Source organism: Psittacula echo, assembly GCF_963264785.1.
Source record: "Psittacula echo genome assembly, chromosome: 1".
In the NCBI taxonomy this organism is placed as follows: domain Eukaryota; kingdom Metazoa; phylum Chordata; class Aves; order Psittaciformes; family Psittacidae; genus Psittacula; species Psittacula echo.
In genome coordinates, this window is record NC_137735.1 from 113,672,554 (window position 1) to 113,695,375 (window position 22,822).

The following is a 22,822-nucleotide window of genomic DNA, read 5'->3' on the forward strand; positions in this document are numbered from 1 at the left end:
AGTAATTTTACCACATACATTTTCAATAAATGTATGGAAAGTGACTGCAAAATGTCACCCTTCAAAATTTAATTACAAAACTGCTAACAATTTCAGAGGTTTTCAGCTGATTCCTGCAGTTCCTCTGTAACTCCAGAGAAAACAGTATTTATTTCCACCTCAATTAACTAGGCACAGCCTACGCTGCGTAACACACACATTCTGCTGCCAGACAGTAACTGATCTCACAACTGAATAAGAAGAGAGAAGTGTGGAGACAGAGGGAAAAAAATAATAACCTGATTATAAAAAAATGTGAACAAATATAACCCCAAGTAAAAAACTCAGAGCAAAATAACAAAAAAAGCTCCAAATCCCCAAACAGTTACAGAGATCCACCTTTAAGAAACAACATGTTTAGCAGATACAGGAATGGGCCCAGACTGCATCTGCAGCTTGCAAACCCTCTTTCTGTCACAAAAAGCAATGGAGAGCTCTTGTCTGAAAGGAGAACACTCACTCTACAAACCTATCAGCCTTTTAAAGTCTTTTGTGGAGAATGGTACACAAGAAAGGTGACAATATTCAAACGGATGCATTCAATTTAAAAGCCTACCTTACGCATTTTTTCATTAAAAATGGCAGTAGTAGCATAAGGCATGATGTAGTTCTGCAGGGATTTAGAAGATAGCACAAGTTTTTTTTCCATGAGGTGCTTGGCCACTTTCCTCAGAGCTCGTGCCCTCCTGTGGATCTGAGTCAAACATGAGAGACAGTGAATGAGGTGGGGCTTTAGTCAGATAGCATGAGGGAACACATACATTCAGCAGTTCTGAAAATGCCTCTACTTTAAATAATTACATAAACATATTATGGTCATTTTTCAAGGAAAGGCAATTCCCTTTTCCTTCAGTCTCTGGCCTTTCACTAGCCTTTTGCCTCAATAAATATTCCAACTCAATGTAAATGTCATGGTCAATTCACAATCATAAGACTGCCTTCCTTCAGGTATCAGACAAGGGAGGCAACTGATAAAAGATGAGAAGGCCTGATAAAACTACAAGGAAAATAATTAGACTCTACATGTAACTACGGATGTAACTAAGGTTTTCTCTCATTGTGTCTCTGAAAGCAGGAGAAATGCTGTATTTTCATACTGCAAGACAAAAAAAGGAGACCAGGTTTTGTGCAACATTTAAATTACAAAGGTCTGTGAATGAAAAGGCGTTGTCGACCCTCCAGACAGAGAGCAGCTGAGAACAGGCTAGGAAGGAAAAAACAAAAAGACCTGCTCCCTGCCTATGTCAGAGAGATCCTCAGGACAGTTACTGACTGTGGGCTGGGTCACACACAGGTTGTAAAGTGGAGTTGCCTGCTCAAGAGCAAGAACAATCATCTAAAATGAAAGCAGTTCGTTTAGCTAAATTAGGACGAGGTAAACACAAATGCTCCTGGATCATAAAATCAAGAATTCCTTAGATAAAATACGAATTTGACTCATAATCACCCTTGTGATGATGGCCACATCCCTTTTCTTTTTAACAATATCTAATGACCACGGGTTCAATTTCTCTGTAAAGACAAGGCACAGATGTTTTGGAAAACACTACCCCACAGTAAAATGCTTTTGCTTTGGCAGAGAGGGGAGATGCACTAGGGAATGCCTGTTGCCTTTTACCTGCATGTGTTTCATGTTCTCAAAGAAGTCCATGTCGGGATCATGGCGGTTGGTCAACTGGACCAAATCCCGGAATTCAGGATTTGCTGGGAATGTTTGAATGAGGCAGGAAAGCAATGATGTGTAGTCCTGCTGGATGCTCTGCAAACCGCAAGCAGCAAATGGTTAAGTACCCTTTGAAGAGGTTGCTACACACTGCTCAGAAGAGCAGTGCTGTCATTTGCAAGTGGTTTAGTCCAGCAAGTCCCATTCTTTGGTAACAGCAAATACACCTATATTTTGGACTGCACATAAATTAAAGTCTCCCCTCCAAAGAATAAGCTACAACTACGAAAAGTCAAACAACGGCAAAGAAATATAAGGCAGCTGAGTTCTATAACTTTTTAGATTTTTGTAAGATTTCAAATGAAAGGTGAGTTCAGAGCAGGTACCTGTACATCTTATCCCAGCAAGGGACTCAAGAGAATTCATCCATAGAATGTCTCATATACCCTGGTGTCCTGAAGACAGTTGGAGATATGTAATCAGATAGTACTGCCTTACCTCAGTCTTACTCTTCAGACCCCTTCTCACGGACTCCAGGAGAGTATGCTGGATTAGCTCCTTGTAGTCATCACTTGTGTGGTCAATTTCTGCCAGTCGGTGGATAAAACTTGTCAAACAAAGGCTTGCGTTGTCACTAAGAGCCATATCCCCTAGCTGAGCGGATGAAGAAATTGTAGCACATGAGTCTGGACAGGACACCTTTTTCTCCCCGAAAGACTGGACTGAACAGCACCACTGGACACAAAAAGGCCTATGGCAACCCACTAACTCTCGACCCTTTCCTACAGAAGTTCTAGCCCTGAATTAATGCCCATCCTTCCAAACAGGAAAAATCCTTTTAGATTTACCAGCAGGCCCACACATCCAGAACATGCCGCAACAAAGAGAAAAGCAGCCTTTCAAGATTGCAATATGCCTTTTATACAGTATCGAACAGTTCAAGTGTTCACTGATAGAAAGGTGCACTGCACTGTGAGCCTTCTTGCTGCACTGTATTCACCCTTCTAGACACACAGATGAAAAGACAAGCAGAAAAACCTTAAAAACAGGTGTTTGTAAGAAGACTCAAATGTGCTCCGTGAATGTTAAAAATCAGCCAACAGAAATAATTTGGAAATTAGATTCACCATGGACACATGGTGCACAAAGCAAGAGAAGGAAAATTCAGCCAACCTGGATAGTATAGAAGCAGTTGTGCAGAACAGGGATGAGGAAGTCGATATCCACTCTCTGCATTTCCTTGATGCGGGCTGTGATTGACTGGAATGCTGACAGACGTACATCAAAGTCAATATCATCAAGATGTCGCTGATCAAAGGCATTCAGCTATGAGAGAGCAACAAGTTTTTCATGAAGGTAGCCAGAAAACATGACAATATAGTGCCGGGGAAAAAAGGGAAAAAAGAAACTTGTTACATACCTTAACAACATCAGTAATGTACTTCAGTTCACTGTCCAAATCAGATAAAGTCTAAAAAGAAACATAAAAGGTAATAGTTTAACTGATACAGTTGTTAAAATTTTGAAGAACACAAGACTTGACCACTCAAGACAAAAAAATAAAGCAACAACATCCATCTTTCTCCTTTTAGAAGCTTACTAACAGTTATTCTTCCATAACTTGGAAGATGTGTGTTTTAAGGTCATACATTTTTAAGTATCTACAGAGTGTTTCCTGAGTTTTCCTGCTGAAAAACAAGTTATGTAAGTCACTTCACAAGTACAAAACAGCTTGACTGCTACAAATCTGTGAGAGAAGAATACAAATAAAAATCACCTTCAGGATGCTGAAATCCATTCTTATTTCATAAAATACAAGATTTTTTTACAGAAGAATTGTGCTTTATTTTGCTTCTCTTACACAAAAGAACCCTGGTGATGCTCACGTCCACCAGGCTTAAGCTAAAACTTTTACAAATCTTGTTGCAGCCCATTAATTTCTATTATATACAATTCTGCTACTTGACAGACAATGCAGATTAAAAAGGTTTTTAAGCTCATGTACAACAAAGACAAATACTGCTACTTATTTTGTTCTTGATTGCTTACAACAAGTGAAAAAAAGCACAGAAAGACACATAAAAATGCAATACCTGAAATACCAAGCACAACTTATGCCGAGACAGTTTGTTCTGGATGACAGAAAAGAGCTTTGCCAGTGGTTTAAGAAAGCTTGTAGGGTTTGAGCAGTGCTGCAGCAAGTTCTGTACTGTCTCCAGAATGTCAATCTCTGTACCCTGAAAGAGACAGATAAGGACACACTCAAAGCATTCATCGAATCTCTCAGAAGCACTTGCAACCTTTCAATTAGACATAACAGTGTTAGAGAGAAGTGCCATCATGATGAACACTTCTTTTGTGTGTCTTTTCTCAAATGACTCAAGGATCAGGAGAACTAAGAGAGCTTTAAAAAGTAGTCTTTCTTTAGTCTGTGAAGCAAACATTAACAGCATCATATACTTGTATGATTTCCCTGAATGGAAATCATATGTGGTCCCCTAGTAACTCAGAGATTGAAAAACCAAGAATCCTCTGAACAATTAAATGACCACTTGCAAAGTAGAAGCTACAGGTTTCTGCCTAGCAGTTCTTTCTGCAAGCCTAAAATCTCTCATTGAGCAACTGCATGTCTTTTAAGAGGAACAAAACCTTGATCCAAGGATTCAGGCAATCAAGCTGAATAAACAACAGATTCATTTGTTGCAGATGGGATTGCAGTTCCGAAAATAAGGTTTGGCAGTGAGGGAAACAGACAAAATAGTCTACCAATACCCTCAGTATTTGATTTACTTAATTGTTTACAAAAGCCTAAGCAATAGAGAGCTCTGCTTCCTTCAAACGCAGCACATATGCTTTGCATGCCTGAGGAATTTAGGCTTTTAGGGAAGTTTCAGTTCCGAGGCACACTTCTGTACCCACAAATAGATTCCTTAAAAGTGGAAGGAGAACAAAATGGAAGCAGGAGATATGGGAGCATGTTAATAACCATAGAATCATAGAACAGTTGGGGTTGGAAAGGAGCTTAAGATCATCTAGTTCCAACCCCCTTGCCATGGGCAGGGACACAAATAATACTGCGTGTTTGCCTTTCATCCTGCAACAGACCAGTGTAACACTGGCCATTACACAGCATATACTACACACATATTCAATCATACGTATTCATATTGCTGTCCAGATGCTGTGGCTTTGGGGTGCATAAAATCCACAGTGAAGAACACTGTACGGGATTTGAACTCCAGTGGCAAAGGAGGTAAATACGATGTAAAAAATTCGGCAGACCTTCCCCATGAAAAGGGGGAACAGAGTCAGCCTTGGCACTGGCACTCCTGGAAAGTATCCAATGACTTGTACCTATCAACATGCAATGGCATAGCATTCTGAGCAGGCTGCAAACACATGAAGACTTGATTTCAGGCTAATCATAAGAAACAGCATCTTAAACAAACATACTTAATTAAAAAAACCCCATATGTTGAACAGGGCGAAAAAGTAATTTCTACCTACCTGCTCCATGTTACTCTGATAAAGGAAAGGGAGGAGAAGGCTCACAAGCATTGAATTCTGACTCTTTTCTTGTATAAATTTGCTGATCCTGCACAATGAGACAAGGTAATTTACTATTTTTACATCAATCCAATCACCAGTCTAGAGCAAAAAACTCCTCAGTCAGTACTAGTGCCATATCACAGGCCTTTGTCAGCCCATCCAGGCAGATAGAGCATTCCCACCAAAATCAGCCCACGTATTTAGTTCCATATGACTGCAGGCATTTCTGTACCTTTTCCTGCCCCCAAGGCACTGATTCTGAGTACCAGCAACAGAAACAGCTAGAATCAACTTCTGAAAACTTTTTGCCCCAGTCAACAGCAACTTGCAAGGTCAATGACAGATCCAGGTACTTTCAACTGTTCTAACTTTAAATAGTTTGAGACATAATGTGTTTTGATTTGGAACCTATTATGAAAAGCCTCTTTCTTCCTCCCACTTTCCAACTTTTTAATTGTTTTGAGCTCTCAAAAATCACTTACTTAGAAAGTATACTCAGCTCTTTGCTGACTTGAGCTCTATACTTCTTCTTTTTCACCTTCTCCATGTTTAACATTGTTTTGCTGAAGTACTGAAGTATGGCAGGAACATGAGGCATAACCAAGCGGCAACCTAGGGTGAGGGTCTCTGTAAGGGATACAACAGTTAGCAACACCCAACTCTGTGCTGCAAGCAACAGAAGGGAGATCCAACCCTAAACAAACAAAGGGAGAAACGCAAAGGAGTTTTCTTTCTTTCATCAGTGAAAGAAAGAAAATCAGTGGGAGCTATGAATGTGCAGGGCAGCGGAATGCTCAGAATATGCCCCAGCACTTGCTGAGACAAAGTAACACATCTCAGCTGGAACCAAAGAAAGCATACATAGTAAAAGCTCTCCTCGCGATTTCAGTAATAGCCCCAGTAAATTTGGGCTTATCAAAAGGTACCAAGGATGTTCCTCAAAGGTAGTTACCATCTCCTAAAATGGCTGGAGCATTTTTCAGGTGTAGCTTTCTCTATTCTACCACTGACCTCTAACTAAGGACAAATAAAGCTGCCATAACAAGGGCACAGCAATCGAGTGATCTCCTTTCCACTACCTTTGAGAGTTACAGGTGAAAGATGGCTCCACAGCATCAAACACACCACACCATCCTTCCTGCCTACTACCACTCAAAGATAAAAAGAATCAATGACAGGTCTTTCTTGTCAGGAAGCACAGACTGAACATCAAAGTGATACATGACCACGTACATATAGGGAGTGGGCCATTATATAAAACTTGATGTTAGGCTCAGAGTCAAGTCAGCAATGGTGTGTTCTTGAAGTTCACATCAGTCAAAGCTTCACAGACAAAACAGGTCAACACCACAAACATTTTCCCTCTTCAAAAAGAATTGCTCCATGTTCAGGATCCTGATGCTCAGAAGTGGATTTCACCAGTCATCAGACAAGCAGTAGTTTACCAGTTTTTGAGCATGCCAAGACAAATTTGTACATTGACAATTTCATCTCCACCGGCATGTCTCCTGCCCTGGTATTCCCAGCCACTGAAAAGACAACCTCATCATAATCTAACACCTTCATCCAAAGCACCCGATGTGCCCCCCAAAACTATTTTGCAGGCATACCTTCTGTCACATCTCCAGTAACTGTGACAGCACAGTCAGTTACGTTCAAACTGGAAACCTGCTCCGTGGGTTCAAAATCTGGGCTGTTGAGAAGACTGTCAGCTATGTCCATCACAAGACTGGATGTGGCCTCAGACAGATTCTTGGCTGACAGCACAGCAAACACATTTGTCAGTATATCACACTCTGGGTGATCTGGCTGCTGCTTGGCCAGCAAGGGGAAATACCTGAGAGAAGGATTATACAAAACGTTGGGTAAACAGAATGAATGGAGGCTCAGAAGTCATCAAGTCCCTTTTCCTTCTTCAAGATAGCATCATCTGAACACAACCCTTTCTCCACAGATGTTTTGACCAAGTCTGCTCCTAATCTAATGATCCAATACCATTTTTCACAGAAGTTTGCATGTAAGTTCATGCCTACAAATGATCTGTCTTAAACCAGATACTGGATACAATGAGGCAAAGGAAAAACAGTGAATCTGTGGAAGAAGCAAAAATCACTCAAGACAGCTGAGTTGGAATTTCTCATTGTCTCCATAAAAAAACTCCCTCTTTTACAACCTGCAGTCTCAGTCACAGATTCCATGCTGAACCTGCCCATATTCTTTCATAATATAGAAAAAAATAAGGAATCAAAAAACATGAATGAAATCATGTATTGTGAAACTGACTTCCCACCTCCCAGGACTAAGAAGTCATAGGTCAAAATGCAGACATATTCTAAGAAGGCAGCCCTTCTCTCCTCACCTGTCAGCAGGGTTTGGGCTACATGTGCATTTAGTTGTTAACATGGGAAAAACAGCCTACTGAAAAGAGAATAATTGCATAAATTGGAAAGCTTCCCAACTGCATTTGGACTGCCTTCAAAAGAATAAGAGTCTAATAGAAAAAGAAAATATGAGTTTTGACACAATTTTTCATAATCTGTTAGTATGCCTTTTTTTCCTTGAATTTTGTGTACTCGGAAGTACTTACACTTCTTTGCCAGGAGAACACTTACCTGGGATTTTTACTCCAGGTATGAATGAGTTTGAGCAGAAAAGTTGGAGAATACTGACTCTCTGAAGCCAATCTGCAGACCTAAAGGAGATAAAAATCAGAACCAATGCAACATGAGGTTACTTAAATCCCTTATCTCTAACAAAGACCTCACTGTAACCTGTAGTTTACCTTTTTTTAGAAAGTAATTTCATCATAATTTTTCCAGCTTCCTCAATATTTGTGGACTCACTCTTAGATTATCTTACTCCTATGTATACACTATTCCAGCTACCACTGTTGTTCTCCCCTCGAAATTGGCTCTCCATGGAGCCTCATATTTGCTGCAAACACCTAGCAACCTCTCCCAGACACACCATACCTATGAGATCTCAACTGCAACACCAAAGACTCACTTCTCCTGTAATTCCTATGCCCTGGCCGCAGCACACGCCATTCCAGCCTGTGTTCTATGCCTCCACTGTCTCACTGCTATAAAAGTACCCTCTCTGCTCAGGGAGAGGCTCAAGCATTCCACCACATCCCAGGAATGGGATCTCTTAACAGGGTTCTGTCCCCTAAACAACCACACCTGAGAGCTGCCTAGCCTAAGCCCTACACAGTAACTGCTGCTCTTTCACATGACTGGATACAGGTAAAAGAAACCTAATGGCAGGTCTTTGCCACTCTGCAACCCAACAGGCTGCATGCAAGTCACACTGCTGGTTTTCTACCCTGACCACAGCTGAACTGTGAGCAGGGCACTGTTAGTGAGCCTAAGGCAGAGGAAGCCCCAGTGCATTCAAGGGCAATAGCCAGGATGGTGCATGCAGGGTTTGGACTAGCTCCACCTGGGCTCAGGACCTGAGCATAACAGAAAAGAAGGCAGGTCTAACCATCATAGCTAAGGTCTTAGAAAGCTTCTTCTGCCCCAAGAGGCTGCTAATGCTATTGCTCTGCATAAAACAGAGCTTTTCTGAATAATGTACAATGAAGAGTAAACTGTTAATCCAAACCTGCAGCAATGCTGCTGTGCAGGATAATGATATCAAGACTGTGCAGCAAACTCCTGGGATATGAAAAGCAGAAAACTCCAGTTCCAAGTACAACAGGCTTAAAATAATCCACGCTCTCCATGAGTTTCTATACATCTCAGTTGCACAGTTTTAAAAAAGGAAAGCACACAAGCCAAACAATTATTCTCCCAAAACCATATCTTCATGGATTTCCCTAGAGGAGGCTCCCTCTAGATGGAGCTTCTGGATCATACTACCCTCCAAGCTCCAAACCCAGCTGTCTTCCTGACATCTATAAGGACAAGAGGAATTCTAACTATTTAATAACAATTTTCCATCTTGTTCAGATTCACTCAGTGTTTCCAAACACAATGCTCCCCAAAAGTACTAACTGCATTGCTGACTTAAAGCCTGAACTGCTCTGGGACTGCAGTGAATGTTCACTGCTTTGCTCATGTGGCACCCTGGTTTTGGAAAGAACTGTCCTGGTTTAACCCCAATCAGCAACTAAGTACCATGCAGCCACTTGCTCGCTCCCAGCTGGTGGGATGAGGAGGAGAATTGGAAAGGGTAAACCTCATGGGCTGAGGTAAGAACAGTTTAAATATTTGAGATAAAGTAAAATACAATACTAATACTACTGATAATGTAATGAAAAAGGAGATAACAAAAAAAGAGAAGAATTAAATCTAAAGAAAAACAAATGGTGAACAATACAATTGCTCATCACTTGCTGATGGATGTCCAGCCCATCAGAAGCACTACCGGCCCCTCCTACCCAACTCCCCCCCAGTTGCTATACTGGGCATGACGTACTGTGGTATGGAATATCCTTTTGGCTAGTTTGGGTCAGCTGTCCTGGCTATGCTCCCTCCCACCTTCTTATGCCCCTCCTCACTGGCAGAGCATAAGAGACTGAAAAGTCCTAGACTTGGAGTAAGCACAAGTTAGCAACACCAGTGTGTTATCAACATCATTGTCATACTAAATCCAAACCACAACAGTGTACTAGCTACTAGGAAGAAAATCAACTATCCCATCTGAAACCAGGACAAGACTAAATGGACAAACCAGGAGCACCAAACTCAGCTCAGTGAAATACAGAGCTATATGCATGCCTGAAACTATTTCATCTACTATTTGTCCACACACACATACTACACATCACGTATTGTTACTCATAGAGCAGAGAAGCAGGGTAGATGTAAACAAACACAATGTCTACAGAAGCAGATCTGAGGTTTCATAGAGTGTAGCAGTTACTCCTGGTGCTCTTTGACAGGCTTTTCTGCTGCAAAGAAGTAGGAAATTTAGATACCCCAAAAACCTCAGCAGAAGAGCTCTGCTGGAGTCAACACATCTTGCTCAGCTACCCTGTGGGTGAAGAGGACTGTTTTTAGAGCAGACAACTCAGCACCTAGTACACGCATTCCCTGATAACCTGAGCCCAGTGCACTGAGACAGCCAGCACAATTTCATTTTAAGCACTGTGTTTTCTCTTCCTCTCACACTAGTGCATTTTCCCAACTCAGAGGTGATCTAAATTTCTCTGATGACAGCCACAATTCTGTGCTTTGTCTCTGTGCTCACAGGGGACTCCCAGCAGGCAGGCAAAAGAGCACACAGCCCACTGACAGACCCCGATGGGTCCCTCCTTTGCTGCAGCAGCATTTGCTTCTGCAGTCCTCTACCACAGGCCAAATAACTGGCACACAGAAAAGTAGCAAAGTCCACCCAGAAATGACAAGTATTATTTTGCTTCCCTGAAGCATCCAGGGAAGAAGTCTGCTTCTGTGGTTAAGAAAAAAGAAATGGCACCCATTTTATTCAGATTAATTAATTCGTACTTTAGCCTCTGACTTGATTATTCCAGGACTAATCAGACATGAGCCAAGAAACTGGCTTGCACATACACATCAAAATGCCAGAATCTATCTGAGGCTGTATCTAACCTTATGACAGACATAGCTGACATGATGGACTCCAGTACATGTTACACACAGGTTGTTTGGAAGAACAAGAAATACTTACCTGAGGCCATACCACTGCATGGAAAACAGCATTGATCTCTTCCACACTAAAGCTGTAAGTCTCCCGATCAGAAAAAAACTCCACCACAAGCTTGAGACCAAGACGTCTCAAATTCTTCAGTGGATTAATCAACCTAGGTTGGACCTGTAAAAAACAAAACAAAACAAAAAATTCTTTACTGTTAGGGTGGTGAGGCACTGGAATGGGTTGCCCAGGGAGGTTGTGAATGCTCCCTCCTTGGCGGTGTTCAAGGCCAGGTTGGATGAGGCCTTGGGTGGCATGGTTTAGTGTGGGGTGTCCCTGCCCATGGCAGGGGGGTTGGAACTAGATGATGTTCAGGTTCTTTCCAACCCTAACTATTCTATGATTCTAAAACAAACAAACAGTAAGACCTTCGCAGAACAACTATTAACTACTTGCTCTGAAATTAAATGCAGCAACTCACTGACCACAGATAAAACTTTTGCTGGAACTATCACAATGTTCTGTCTCCTACTGTAACTTCTACCTCTCACAGACCTAAATTTTAGTAACAGTTGCCTGTTCCTGCACGGAGTCAGTTACATGTGACTCCTTCAGCCCACCAAAATCCATGATGATAGGTTTGAAGTAGCATCTGCCCTTTTTGGACAAAATACAGAAAGCTATACCACACTTACATTTCCAGCCCTAACACTTAAATAGTTCCATTCTACACAGGAAAGGACCCAAATCAGCTCTTGAAAGCAAAACTGTACTTTGGACACTGAGATCTACTGGAAAGAAAACAAATCAACAAAGAGAAGGGGAAGGAATAAGGAAGGCAAGAACATGAATCACCTCCTCCAACACCATGGGGGGGAGTATAGCATTTGGTTACAGGAAGATGCTTCCTGTACCCAGTCAGTAGTTACATTCCATAGCCTTTCTTGGGGAAAACATTTCAGTAAGGAAATCAGCCACATAGCTAATTATGAGGTTATTCATGCATTGCTGCGTTCCCACTCTTCTCCCTGAGCAGAGTCTTGACTTGAGTAACCTAAATGATTTCCTTACTGTGCAGTGCAGCTCACAGCACAAATACATGAGGCAGCTCCACAGTGCTGAGGTACTGAACTTCAGTCTCAGAAACAAGAGAGCCGTGTCAGAGCAAATAAAGGTCACAGTCCAAGGCCGGAGTTATGTCTTGGGTGTCTTGGGTTCCTCAGGGATGCCAGTACACATCATGATTCACCACACAGAACAAACACTTTCATCTCTTATTTTACAAAGCAGCTTTCTGTCAAAGCCTCATTAAAAGACATCATAATTTTTTTACTTGATATACCCTCTGGACTTCTAAAGACACTATCTTCTACCATGCAATGCACTTTTATAATCCCTTTGAACCCTAGGTAAAAAGAAGAGATAGTGGAAAAGAAACCAAACACGCTCTTGCCTAGGATCTCCCAAGCTGTGCTGAATGTGTATTAACAGTGTGCAATCAGCTTCCAGGCAGCAAATGAGCTGCCTGAAGGGACAAAGAAAGCACAAACCAGGCTGCTATTCCTAATGGTGACCCCTAAGCAAAATAATTTTAGGTCCCTCACTCTTCAATCACCATTAATAGTAGTCCTCTGAGATCAAGTCTTTGAGAGGACAAAGAAACTCGATCCTGAACACAATCAGTAGGAAATGGTAAATGAATAACTTGTCTTAAAATGGTGAAGTTGATGTTTAACTCTCCAGGCAGCGTCGGCCTGCAATAAATTACTCTCAAAATCCATGAATGTCTTCTAATCATTAGCCAAGATAAACAGATTTTTCACACTCTTCCTGAGCTTTTAGTATCTCAATGGGCTAATGAAGTGCTAAATTAAGTCCAGACAAATGACGGACTGTCACTCTGCATGTTACATGTTGACAGGATTACTGGAGTAACCCTGGCAAAATGTGACTAACCCAACAATGAAGGAAGCAGCTTTTAAAACTTCTTTCTCAGTCTAAAACATGTAGGCACATGCAATCCAATGCTTAAGTCAGACTGTGGGATGCTGCTGTCCTAAAATTTGCTCATGCCCTTCATAAGTGAAGACAGTTATGTATGTGCAGTCTGCAGGCAGCTATGGGACCTTGGATGCCATCCGACTGCAGTGGCTTAGCTTTGTCTGATGGACTGTTTTCAAGACAAGTTCTAACCTCGGATGCTCACAGATGAGTCTTGGCAAGAACAAACGCGCATGGTGACAAAACATTCATTACCTAACACCACTTGCTCAGTCTATCATCACATAATTCCTTTCAACACACCACTTGCTCAAGTCTATCATCTCATAATTACTTTCAACACCACAGTGATGATGATGACTGTGCAGTTTGCTTGTTTCACACCTGAAGTATGATCAGACTCTACACCAGACCTGACTTAAGCTTTTCTTTTCCTATTTGGACTGAAGCCTGGCAAAGCACTAGTTTCCGAAAGACAGAAAAGCGTGGCTCAATGTCATAGTTTCCCAACAGCTGGCAACAGGCCCCCTGAGATAGCTGGGCTAGGGCCAAGGGACCTCTGCACTGCTCTCCTGTGCAGCAGGAGCTAACATGCCCCATCTTTAGGTGCAGCCAATCTTTAACAGAGTGTTTTCCTCACCTGACCCTTTCTGCATGTACAGCCATTGTACAGCAAGGGAAAAAAACATCCACAGTGCTCTACAGATACCTGGCTGAGACCCAGATTGTGACACTGGATCAGCATGACTACTCCTGACACAGAGCTGAACACACTCCCAGGGTGCTGAAAGCACGGCTGGTAGCTGTGTTCTCCCTGAGTACCACAAGAAACAACCACTGCAGATAATCACTGTGATCATTCTCGGGTCTAGCATTGCCACAAAACATCTCAAAACCAAGTTTTGATCTAAAGTCTCAAGGTAAGGAAACTTTAAATCCTCTCCTTCCCCTGTTTAAATGTTTTATCCTTGCAGCCAAGAAACTACACCTTTGAGGACAATTTCAAGTTCCTGCCATATGATCTTGTCACATCCTTACAACAAATCATTTAGCTGTCCCTCATGCCCATCTCTCCACAGAGCAGGCAGGTAGCAATGTAGAGAGATCACCTCCAGATCTCTCTTCAGTAACTCAAAAATGCAGTCCAAAGCAGCTTTCTAAATACATTAACTCCACCTGCACTGCCTGAGCCCTGGCACGCTTTCAGACAAATATCAGTGGCTCCTCTTTTGACAGACATCTAACTGGCTAAGCTTCACTCCATGCTGGCATTAAACTTATCTTTACCTGAGCCAGTGAAGGTGTGTGTACATGTGCAAGCTAAGGGGAGGAGAAGAGAAAAGAATTTAATTTACATGTTTTTTCAAATATCATTTGCGTATTTTGTACCTTTTCTCTTTGCTGGAGGATGCAGGATACCACAGCTGTCATGCACAGCAGAATCTGTAGGATTTCAGGCAGGTACTGATGGATCAAATGTCCCATGTTTTTCAACACAACTTCGAGACCATTGAAGAGGCTATGCTGACGCCCAAGAGGCAGGACTTTAGCTAAATCCAGCTCTGACATACTTCGAAGCACTGCAGTCTGGCAAGGCCCTGTGATAAGCAAAGGGGCAGCAACTTATCTAGAGAAGTACCATGAAGATACCTACTACCGAAAATAATTTTCAATGAAAAATAGCATAATCCAGCCCTAAATTACAGATCCTCACATTCTGCTTTTTAAATAAGCACAACTTTGGGTCTCCATCTGTCTGTGACACTCAGACTCACACTGCTACAGTATCAGAACACTTTACAACCTCTGTTTATAGCCATAATATGCAGGCTAACCTATGATGGCCAGTGATTGCTCATTCCTGGCCTGCTACAACTTACTTGCACAGCTGCAGCAAGTCATTAAGTTTTCTGACCTTGGACCTGTAGAACAGAGCAATCCTGTTTTGTAAGGAAAAGCTCAGGGGAATCCCCACCCATATTAAAAGTTTACTTTCACCCTTTTGTCCTTCTAAGGCACTGTTAGAGACAAACTGAAGCACATAACAGTATTTATCCTTCTACATCTCTACAGGCCAGAAAGCACCATATCCCAGGTTCTACTGCCCAAACCTACCATCACTGAATTGCTTCACAGCTTCAAAGAGTAGATCCAAGAACATCCGTATCTCTTCTGGCAGTGAGCCGGCAAGAAATCGCAGAACGATTGACATGCGAGTGCCCGCCGAAGACTTGCCCTGTGTCTTGCTCCCTGTTTTGTTTCTCATTCTGCCATAGAGAATTCTTCAAGAGCCAAAAAGAGGTTGCATTAGCTTTCAGCAAGCCATCTGTTTCCTAGCCTCTTATCCTGCAGGAGAAACTCTATTTAAAAATATTCTTTAGTGAGCACAAGCTGAATGGAGGTCTCCCCTTCAAGGTCTCCACTGAATTAATACATATTGCCCAGAAAACATCCCAGTGAAAGCTCTGCTTCTACTACTGCAGTGAAAACTTTGCTGGAGACTTCAAGTACAAAACAAGTTATCTGCACAACAACTTGCATCACTTATCTTTAAAAATAAGTGGCAATACTCGGTGAACTGAAATATTCTCACAGTTCTCTGTAAGCCTTAACAGAAACAGTATTTACCAAAAAGCTGGTTTTAAAGAAAACACCATCTGCGTAATGCACTACATAAATGTGTTAATAAGGAAGCCATACTGAACATCACAAACTAAGTTGTCAAACTATACCATTAACCATAGGTTTGTCTCAACTGCTTAAAAATGAGAAGCTGCATTACATCTCTGCTTATGGTACTTTGACATGAAACTTAAATCCTCACTCCATGACGCACCTCATAAGAACAGGGATGAGATCTGGTCGATGCTCCATTTTTACAACAGCAGTCTCCTCAGAAATACTGAAATGGACTATTTCTTCCTTAAAACTCTTGTCTTCCAGTAGCCTTTGCAAATTCTCTCTGAAAGTAAAAAACATTATTTGAAGGCAGGTAGGGTTATAAAAATAAACAGAAATACACACACATCTATATCTAATTGCCTATTTATCTAATCTATGCTGTATATAAAATACTAAAGTACTATGTTCCCACCCTTTAATAAAAAAAAAAAATATTTAAAAGGCAGCAAATTCAAACCACTTATTTAGGAAATTACCTCCTGGACACATTCTGAAGAGATTATTGAACACAAACTACAGTTTCATGCTGTCACTTTCTTTGCATGGTTATGTATCACCAGTACAAAGACGTCTTTGAAAATGATGCAACTACTAAGCACACGCTATTCTGGGACAGAATGAAAGTGTTGCCATTTTCCTGTAAACAAAAAAGAGACACTGACCAACCTCAAGACCTTATTTCCTGTTACAGATAGGAAATATGCAGCTGGCTAAAATTAAAATTTATTCTTTTATCTTCAACAAATACAATTCTCTCTTTGAGGGAACTGACCCCGAGCAAGCTTCTGGTATGACTGGAAGCTCATTCACCAATGCTAAAATAATATAAAGGTTTTACCTGTATGGCAGTAGATGAGGATGCTTGTATGTCATTATACAATCAAGAGCTATTCTCTGTACATTCTGGTCTTGATGGGACAGCAACTGCAAATGACAAAAGAAAGAAAATAAGTCCCTATCTACAAGAGAGAAGTGCTTACTGAAAACAGTGAAACAACCCGGAGCTCAAGCAGGTTTTGGACTAACTTAAAACGGAAACAGAATGTATGTGTTGCCAGTATAAAACCAAGAAGCAAATACACAACTGTCACTCAAAAAAAGTGCACATGGTTGCTGGTAGTTCATACATACACACACACTCACCATGTACATGGGATAGTTGTAACATTTGTATTTTCATAATAAGGTCGAAGGAGGTGATCCTGCCCCTCTACTCTGCTCTCGTGAGACCTCACTTGGAGTATTGTGTGCAGGTCTGGTGTCCTCAACATAAAAAGGACATGGAACTGTTGGAACAAGTCCAGAGGAGGACACGAGGATGATCAGGGGACTGGAGCACCTCCCGTACAAAGGCAGGCTGAGAAAGTTGGGGCTGTTCAGCCTGGACAAGAGAAGGCTGCGTGGAGACCTCATAGCAGCCTTCCAGTATCTGAAGGGGGCCTACAAGGATGCTGGGGAAGGACTCTTCATCAGGGATTGTAGTGACAGGACAAGGGGTAACGGGTTCAAACTTAAACAGGGGAAGTTTAGACTGGATAGAAGGAGGAAGTTCGTTACTGTTAGGGTGGTGAGGCACTGGAATGGATTGCCCAGGGAAGTTGTGAATGCTCCATCCCTGGCCGTGTTCAGGGCCAGGTTGGACAGAGCCTTGTGTGACATGGTTTAGTGTGAGGTGTCCTTGCCCATGGCAGGGGAGTTGGAACTTGATGATCCTAAGGTTCTTTCCAACCCTAACTATTCTATGATTCTATCAATTGTTTTTTGGACTGTCAGCCTGCATTTTCAACTTCCAAACCAGTTACCAGTTGTGTCTCTCGGAAGACTGGATTAAAAACCAGACTACTCAAACCACACAAAGACATCCATATTTCTTTCCTGTGACAAACACAAAATACTCTTAGGATTCGATATGGAAAGTCTCACTGAGATTTGCCTGCTCTTGAAGATTACTCCTCATAACCTAGACATTAAGAGATGCAAATCATCTCTCCAAGTAGCATCCCTATCAGTTCTTCAACCTGCCACCAAACAGCACAGGCCAAAATCAAAGGTCACTTCACCATGATGCCCCTATGCCAGATGGACACACCAGACATGAAAATACATATGTTTAGACACAAATGGCAAACAGTAAATGATGAAGTAATCTCTCTTACATCAGGCTGTTCTTCACACACTATTTTGTACACATCTGTTCAGCATTTTACTAAGAATATAGGCAAGCATCACCTGCGTATATAATGCATTCAACTTCTGTTCCAGGTACAACGCACGAGGATTGGAGAATTTAGAGAAAACTTGTAAGTGGGCTATTAGTTGCCTGTAAAAGAAAACATTTTGTTTAAAATGACCAGAAGACAATCCTGCATTATTATAGGCAATTTGGGAAGTTTCATTAAAATTAACAAGAAAGAAAAAAACCCCAACAACCCAAAGCCAGCACAACACGAGGATCCCTAGTCTACATGCCTCCATTTCAGAGATACAGCAAGAGGTATCCTCTTCCCTCTCCTAAGCACCTCCTTCCAGACATAATTTCATGGCATAGAGAGGGCCATTTCCTCAGCAGCACTAGACGGGCTCAGCTTCTGATGTCAAAGGAATACAGTCAATCAGAATGCAGCTTGCTTCTCTCTGCCAGACCAGCCTGGAACACCAACAGATGAATTTACCTCTTTATTTATTCACTTGTCCTTAACTGGTGGCCATTTTGCTCCTATCAACATGAAAGGCTGCATTTAGCAACAGACTGCGCTGGACTTACATCAGGCAAGCACAGACGGGAGTCAGTTCCTCTAGAAGTGGCTGTGTCACCCCACATCTGCTCCACCTCCACTATGTGGGAGCAGAGAGAGATGACCAAGTTAAGGAAGGTGTGAGATCTCTACCAGATGTGCTGTGGGGCTAGTAGAGACTTTCTGCATCCAATTGCACCCTATGGCAGTTTACACTGAACTCTCCTGACACTTTGGCTGGGCCGCTCTCCTCCATGGCTGGGCTCAGCCAAAGGATAAGTAGGACACTTTCTGACAACTCCACCCTGAGCCTGGGGCAGGCGTGGGTCCTCTTGCTACCTCAGCCAGCCCTTGCGGGCCAAGGGTTCTCCTACTGCAGCACAAGCCTGACTGTATGAACTGCACAGGGCAAAGATGAAGGGAGGTCACTCCAGAACTCAATAATACACCTCCAGTAAATCTTTCATGCCTCTGTTACTGCTACCAGCACTAATGTTTCCACTAAGTACATGGACATTTTGAGATGAAGGCTGAAAAAAGAAACAAACCAAAACATAGATCTTGGACTGTCATCGTGTTTGAATTGCTGCTCATTTGCTCAGTTACAAGCCAGAATCTGGGAATAAAATGAAACACCTATAAAATATCTGGGATTAAACGACAATTCACATCATATATCAAATGTGTTCCAACATGTAAGGTGACATTTTAAAGTTCTCTGTCATTACAAAGTCCATCCTTTCCAGAAAAAGTGGCGAAATGCAAACCCTTGTGGTGTATTTGTAATGGACATTTGACAGAGGTCATCAGGGTAAAAAGACTCAGATTAGACAAACTGTGGAGACTTCATACAAAGAGTCACTTTCTCCATGTATTCAGCACTGCAATGACATTACAACAGCATGTAGTTTCAGTCTAAAACACCACCTAAAAAACCTCTTTGTCCCTAAGGACAAAAAACCCTAATGAGGACCAAGGCTGATAACAGGTAGGCAATGGCAGAATCCCAGTATGAATAGTCTTATTTTTCAAAGTGTTTGGCAATACCTATGGTTTTAAAAGACCAACAGATACACACAGAGAAGCCAGGTGAATGCAGATACAATAGCCTCCAAAAACTTCAAAATAACACATAATTTCAGCTTAAAGTAACATAAACCACAGACCATCAGCAGGTAATGAGATAATGATATCTTTGGATATCTAATACTGTGCAGGCACAGTTTCTGACTCTAAGGTGCTTATAGTCCACTGAAAAATAATGAAGTGCAAGCAAAAGAAGAAAAAGGAATATATAAAAACATAGCTTTTATCTCAATACAAGTTGCTGAATCTGCTTTTCTGTGAAAACACTAGCAAGAGAAAATTAAAAGTACTTACTTAGCAGCAGCTCTTCTTGTTTTTCTTTTTGGTAGTCCCACAGTAATTGGTTCCCCTTCTTCCTTTTGCTCTTCCTCCTCCTCCTCCTCCATAGCAACATCATTCACCTCTTCACCAGGTATTTCTTTTGCTGCTATTGTATCACTAGTTCTCTTTCTGAGGTCCTGAGACGGAGCCACCAATGAATCTGCTGGGTAGTACTCATTTCTGTGTTTAAAAAAACCCGAAGGGATTACAAAGCACAGCATTTTTCAGGGTTTCAGGACAAGAACAACCAACCCCCCTGCCCCAAACCACCATGCTCATTATTAATGGCACTGTGTCTTGGGATACTATATGGCTAAAAATTCCCAAAGAAGGTTGGGCAGAGAAGAGATTCAGAGCAGCCCTGCAGAGAAGGACTTGGGGGTGTTGGTCGATGAAAAAATGAACATGAACCGGCTTCAGTGTGCGCTCACAGCCCAGAAAGCCAACTGTATCCTGGGCTGCATCAAAAGGAGCGTGACCAGCAGGTCAATGGAGGTGATCCTGCCCCTCTACTCTGCTCTTGTGAGACCTCCCTTGGAGTATTGTGTGCAGTTCTGGTGTCCTCAACATAAAAAGGACATGGAACCGTTGGAACAAGTCCAGAGGAGGGCCACGAGGATGATCAGGGAACTGGAGCACCTCCCATATGAAGACAGGATGAGAAAGTTGGGGCTGTTCAGCCTGGACAAGAGAAGGCTGCGTGGAGACCTCATAGCAGCCTTCCAGTATCTGAAGGGGGCCTACAAGGATGCTGGGGAGGGACTCTTCATCAGGGACTGTAGTGACAGGACAAGGGGTAACGGGTTCAAACTTAAACAGGGGAAGTTTAGATTGGATCTAAGGAAGAAATTCTTTACTGAGAGGGTGGTGAGGCACTGGAATGGGTTGCCCAGGGAGGCTGTGAATGCTCCATCCTTGGCGGTGTTCAAGGCCAGGTTGGATGAGGCCTTGGGTGACATGGTTTAGTGTGGGGTGTCCCTGCCCATGACAGGGCGGTTGGAACTAGATGATCTTAAGGTCCTTTCCAACCCTAACTATTCTATGATTCTATGATTTCAGTAAATGTATGCTTCTATGCCTAGAAGTTGCAGAATACAAGGCAGTGGCCAAATACACTAAAGGTGTACCAAATACCCTAAAGGAGAGTGGAGGTACTTGGTGGAGAGAAGAGAGACATCAATCACTGAGATACTAGAGGTTTGTAAAGTTATGTGGAAGGCATGGGGGTTGTGTTTGCTCAGGTGGGCAGATGAACAATGATTATGGCAGTGTGATACTGAGGAAACTAACTTACTACAGCATGGTTCAATTTTTGCAGGAAGGGAAGCAAAACATAGGTTTTCTAATTATAGAAAATGAATATCTGAAACCTTCTCTTGCCATGAGATCACACCTACTCTATGTGCATCACACTATCTATACTATCTGATATGTGCACTCATGCAAGCTCTCCCTCCCGGGGCGGGAAACTGAATCAGACTCTAACAAACCCAGTATTTTCCTCATCTTGGGGAAAATACTTTGCTCTTCTGTGATTCCAAATTAAAATGCATTTTCTTTTTTTTAAAAAAAAGGATCTTTATTTCCACTGAAATCACTCCCTAATGGAGTAATGAGGCTGTGACAGAGGGAAGTCAATAAATAAGAGAGTGAGCAGCAGAAACTGCCAGTTCATTTCAGCCTGCTTCTTCTGTGATGTTTCTAACAGAATCTACATTCCAATCAAAAGGTTATCTTAACTGGAAGCAGACATCTCACCAGCCACGCACTCAGGAAATAAAAGTCTATAATGGGGTAGCCATAGTTTTAAAGCTCAGCAACAACTGAAAGCAATGTCCTCTCAATTGAAAAATAAATCTTACCTACCTAACAAATCTCAAAAGAAGTGGAGAAAGTTCCCTCGACCTGGGCTCCACTCTGTCTGGAAACTTATCCAGCGCTTTCCACAATAGAAAACGGAAGTTTGTGTGGTCCAGCCGCTCACTGCAATCTGTTCTAGTCCTCAGCTGCTCCAGGAAGACAGCTCCCCCTCCTCCTTCTGGCATCTTCTCACTTTCTGTTTCAGCAATGCTTTCCTCCTGTTCATTTAGTTCATTCTGCAGCTCCATTTCTATAGAACAGATGAAGAAAAGCTCTTCAGGTTACTTTAGAATTGCCAGAAGCAAGAGATCAGCCCCCCATTACAAAAATAATACTTTTGGTGACATGTAACTGTTTAGGCACCTGTATTTAACACTGACCTGAAATATCTGCACTGCTTAGAAAGTACTCTAGGGTGCCTTACAGCCTCAGTTAACCTCAGTTTTCTTGAATAACAAAGAAGTCCACAAGTGGCTGTGTGCTCATGGCTCTACCATGAAAACACAGATGCTATGCACCCATAGGTAAACCTCAAGAGTACACCCAGGAAAGACACTGCAGGACTTCCACATGATCTATGGAGTAGAAAGATGGTCAGCCCGATTATACAGGTTTTGTCATTGCTTCTGATCAGTCTGGGCAGTCACTTTATGCAGGGACAAAACTACTCCGTGGCTTCCCACAACCTGCAACTCCCTCCTGAAATGCAGGCACCTTTTTTGTCTCTTTCTTGGTGTTTAGGACAGAAGTAGACACAGTTTTCTCCCAGATCTCTCTATTCCTGCCCTAGACATGATGCTGGTAGTCAAGAACCTGAATTCTCTCATCACACATAAATTTTGGGCACATAAAAACAGTCATGTCACTCACAGTTAGCTGTGTTACTGTTAGAATAATGATTAGGAGCTGTGACTTACCAGCATAGGTAGCAGCCCTCTCCAAATGTTCATAGAAAACCTTCCAGAATTGTTTATTCTCCATTTCCTTTGCATGAGAACTAATGAAGTGTAAGACAGCATGAAATTAAAAGGAAAATAAAAAAAGCCACACATCACTAGTACAACCTAGTACACCAGTACAAGTACGCTTTGATCACTGCTTTAATGTGGGAAGACAGGACATCTGAACAACAGAGATGTAGCACTTCCTTGCCTTTACTTATGTATCCCATATGTCAATTGTTATTAAAATAATCTGGTTGTATCTCATGACTTCAAATGAGCTTAAATTGACTAAAAATGTTCTATAGTTTTCTACTGACTTCTGTAAAGTAACATCATTTAGA

General features: G+C 42.0%; 1 protein-coding gene across 1 annotated transcript in view; it reads right to left on the reverse strand.

The window, feature by feature from the left end:
* UTP20 (UTP20 small subunit processome component) overlaps positions 1-22,822 on the reverse strand; it is a gene marked incomplete at its 5' end in the record, with an annotated part of 64,838 nt that overhangs the window by 23,205 nt on the left and 18,811 nt on the right. The window contains 19 exons of the mRNA XM_080637626.1: positions 596-733; positions 1,658-1,798; positions 2,201-2,356; positions 2,876-3,028; positions 3,123-3,173; positions 3,796-3,939; positions 5,210-5,297; positions 5,734-5,878; positions 6,862-7,088; positions 7,864-7,943; positions 10,889-11,032; positions 14,243-14,451; positions 14,969-15,135; positions 15,690-15,815; positions 16,374-16,459; positions 17,765-17,855; positions 19,651-19,857; positions 21,544-21,787; positions 22,455-22,534. Coding sequence (XP_080493752.1) covers positions 596-733; positions 1,658-1,798; positions 2,201-2,356; positions 2,876-3,028; positions 3,123-3,173; positions 3,796-3,939; positions 5,210-5,297; positions 5,734-5,878; positions 6,862-7,088; positions 7,864-7,943; positions 10,889-11,032; positions 14,243-14,451; positions 14,969-15,135; positions 15,690-15,815; positions 16,374-16,459; positions 17,765-17,855; positions 19,651-19,857; positions 21,544-21,787; positions 22,455-22,534 — 2,677 coding nt within the window. The remainder of the gene's footprint in view (positions 1-595; positions 734-1,657; positions 1,799-2,200; positions 2,357-2,875; positions 3,029-3,122; positions 3,174-3,795; positions 3,940-5,209; positions 5,298-5,733; positions 5,879-6,861; positions 7,089-7,863; positions 7,944-10,888; positions 11,033-14,242; positions 14,452-14,968; positions 15,136-15,689; positions 15,816-16,373; positions 16,460-17,764; positions 17,856-19,650; positions 19,858-21,543; positions 21,788-22,454; positions 22,535-22,822) is intronic.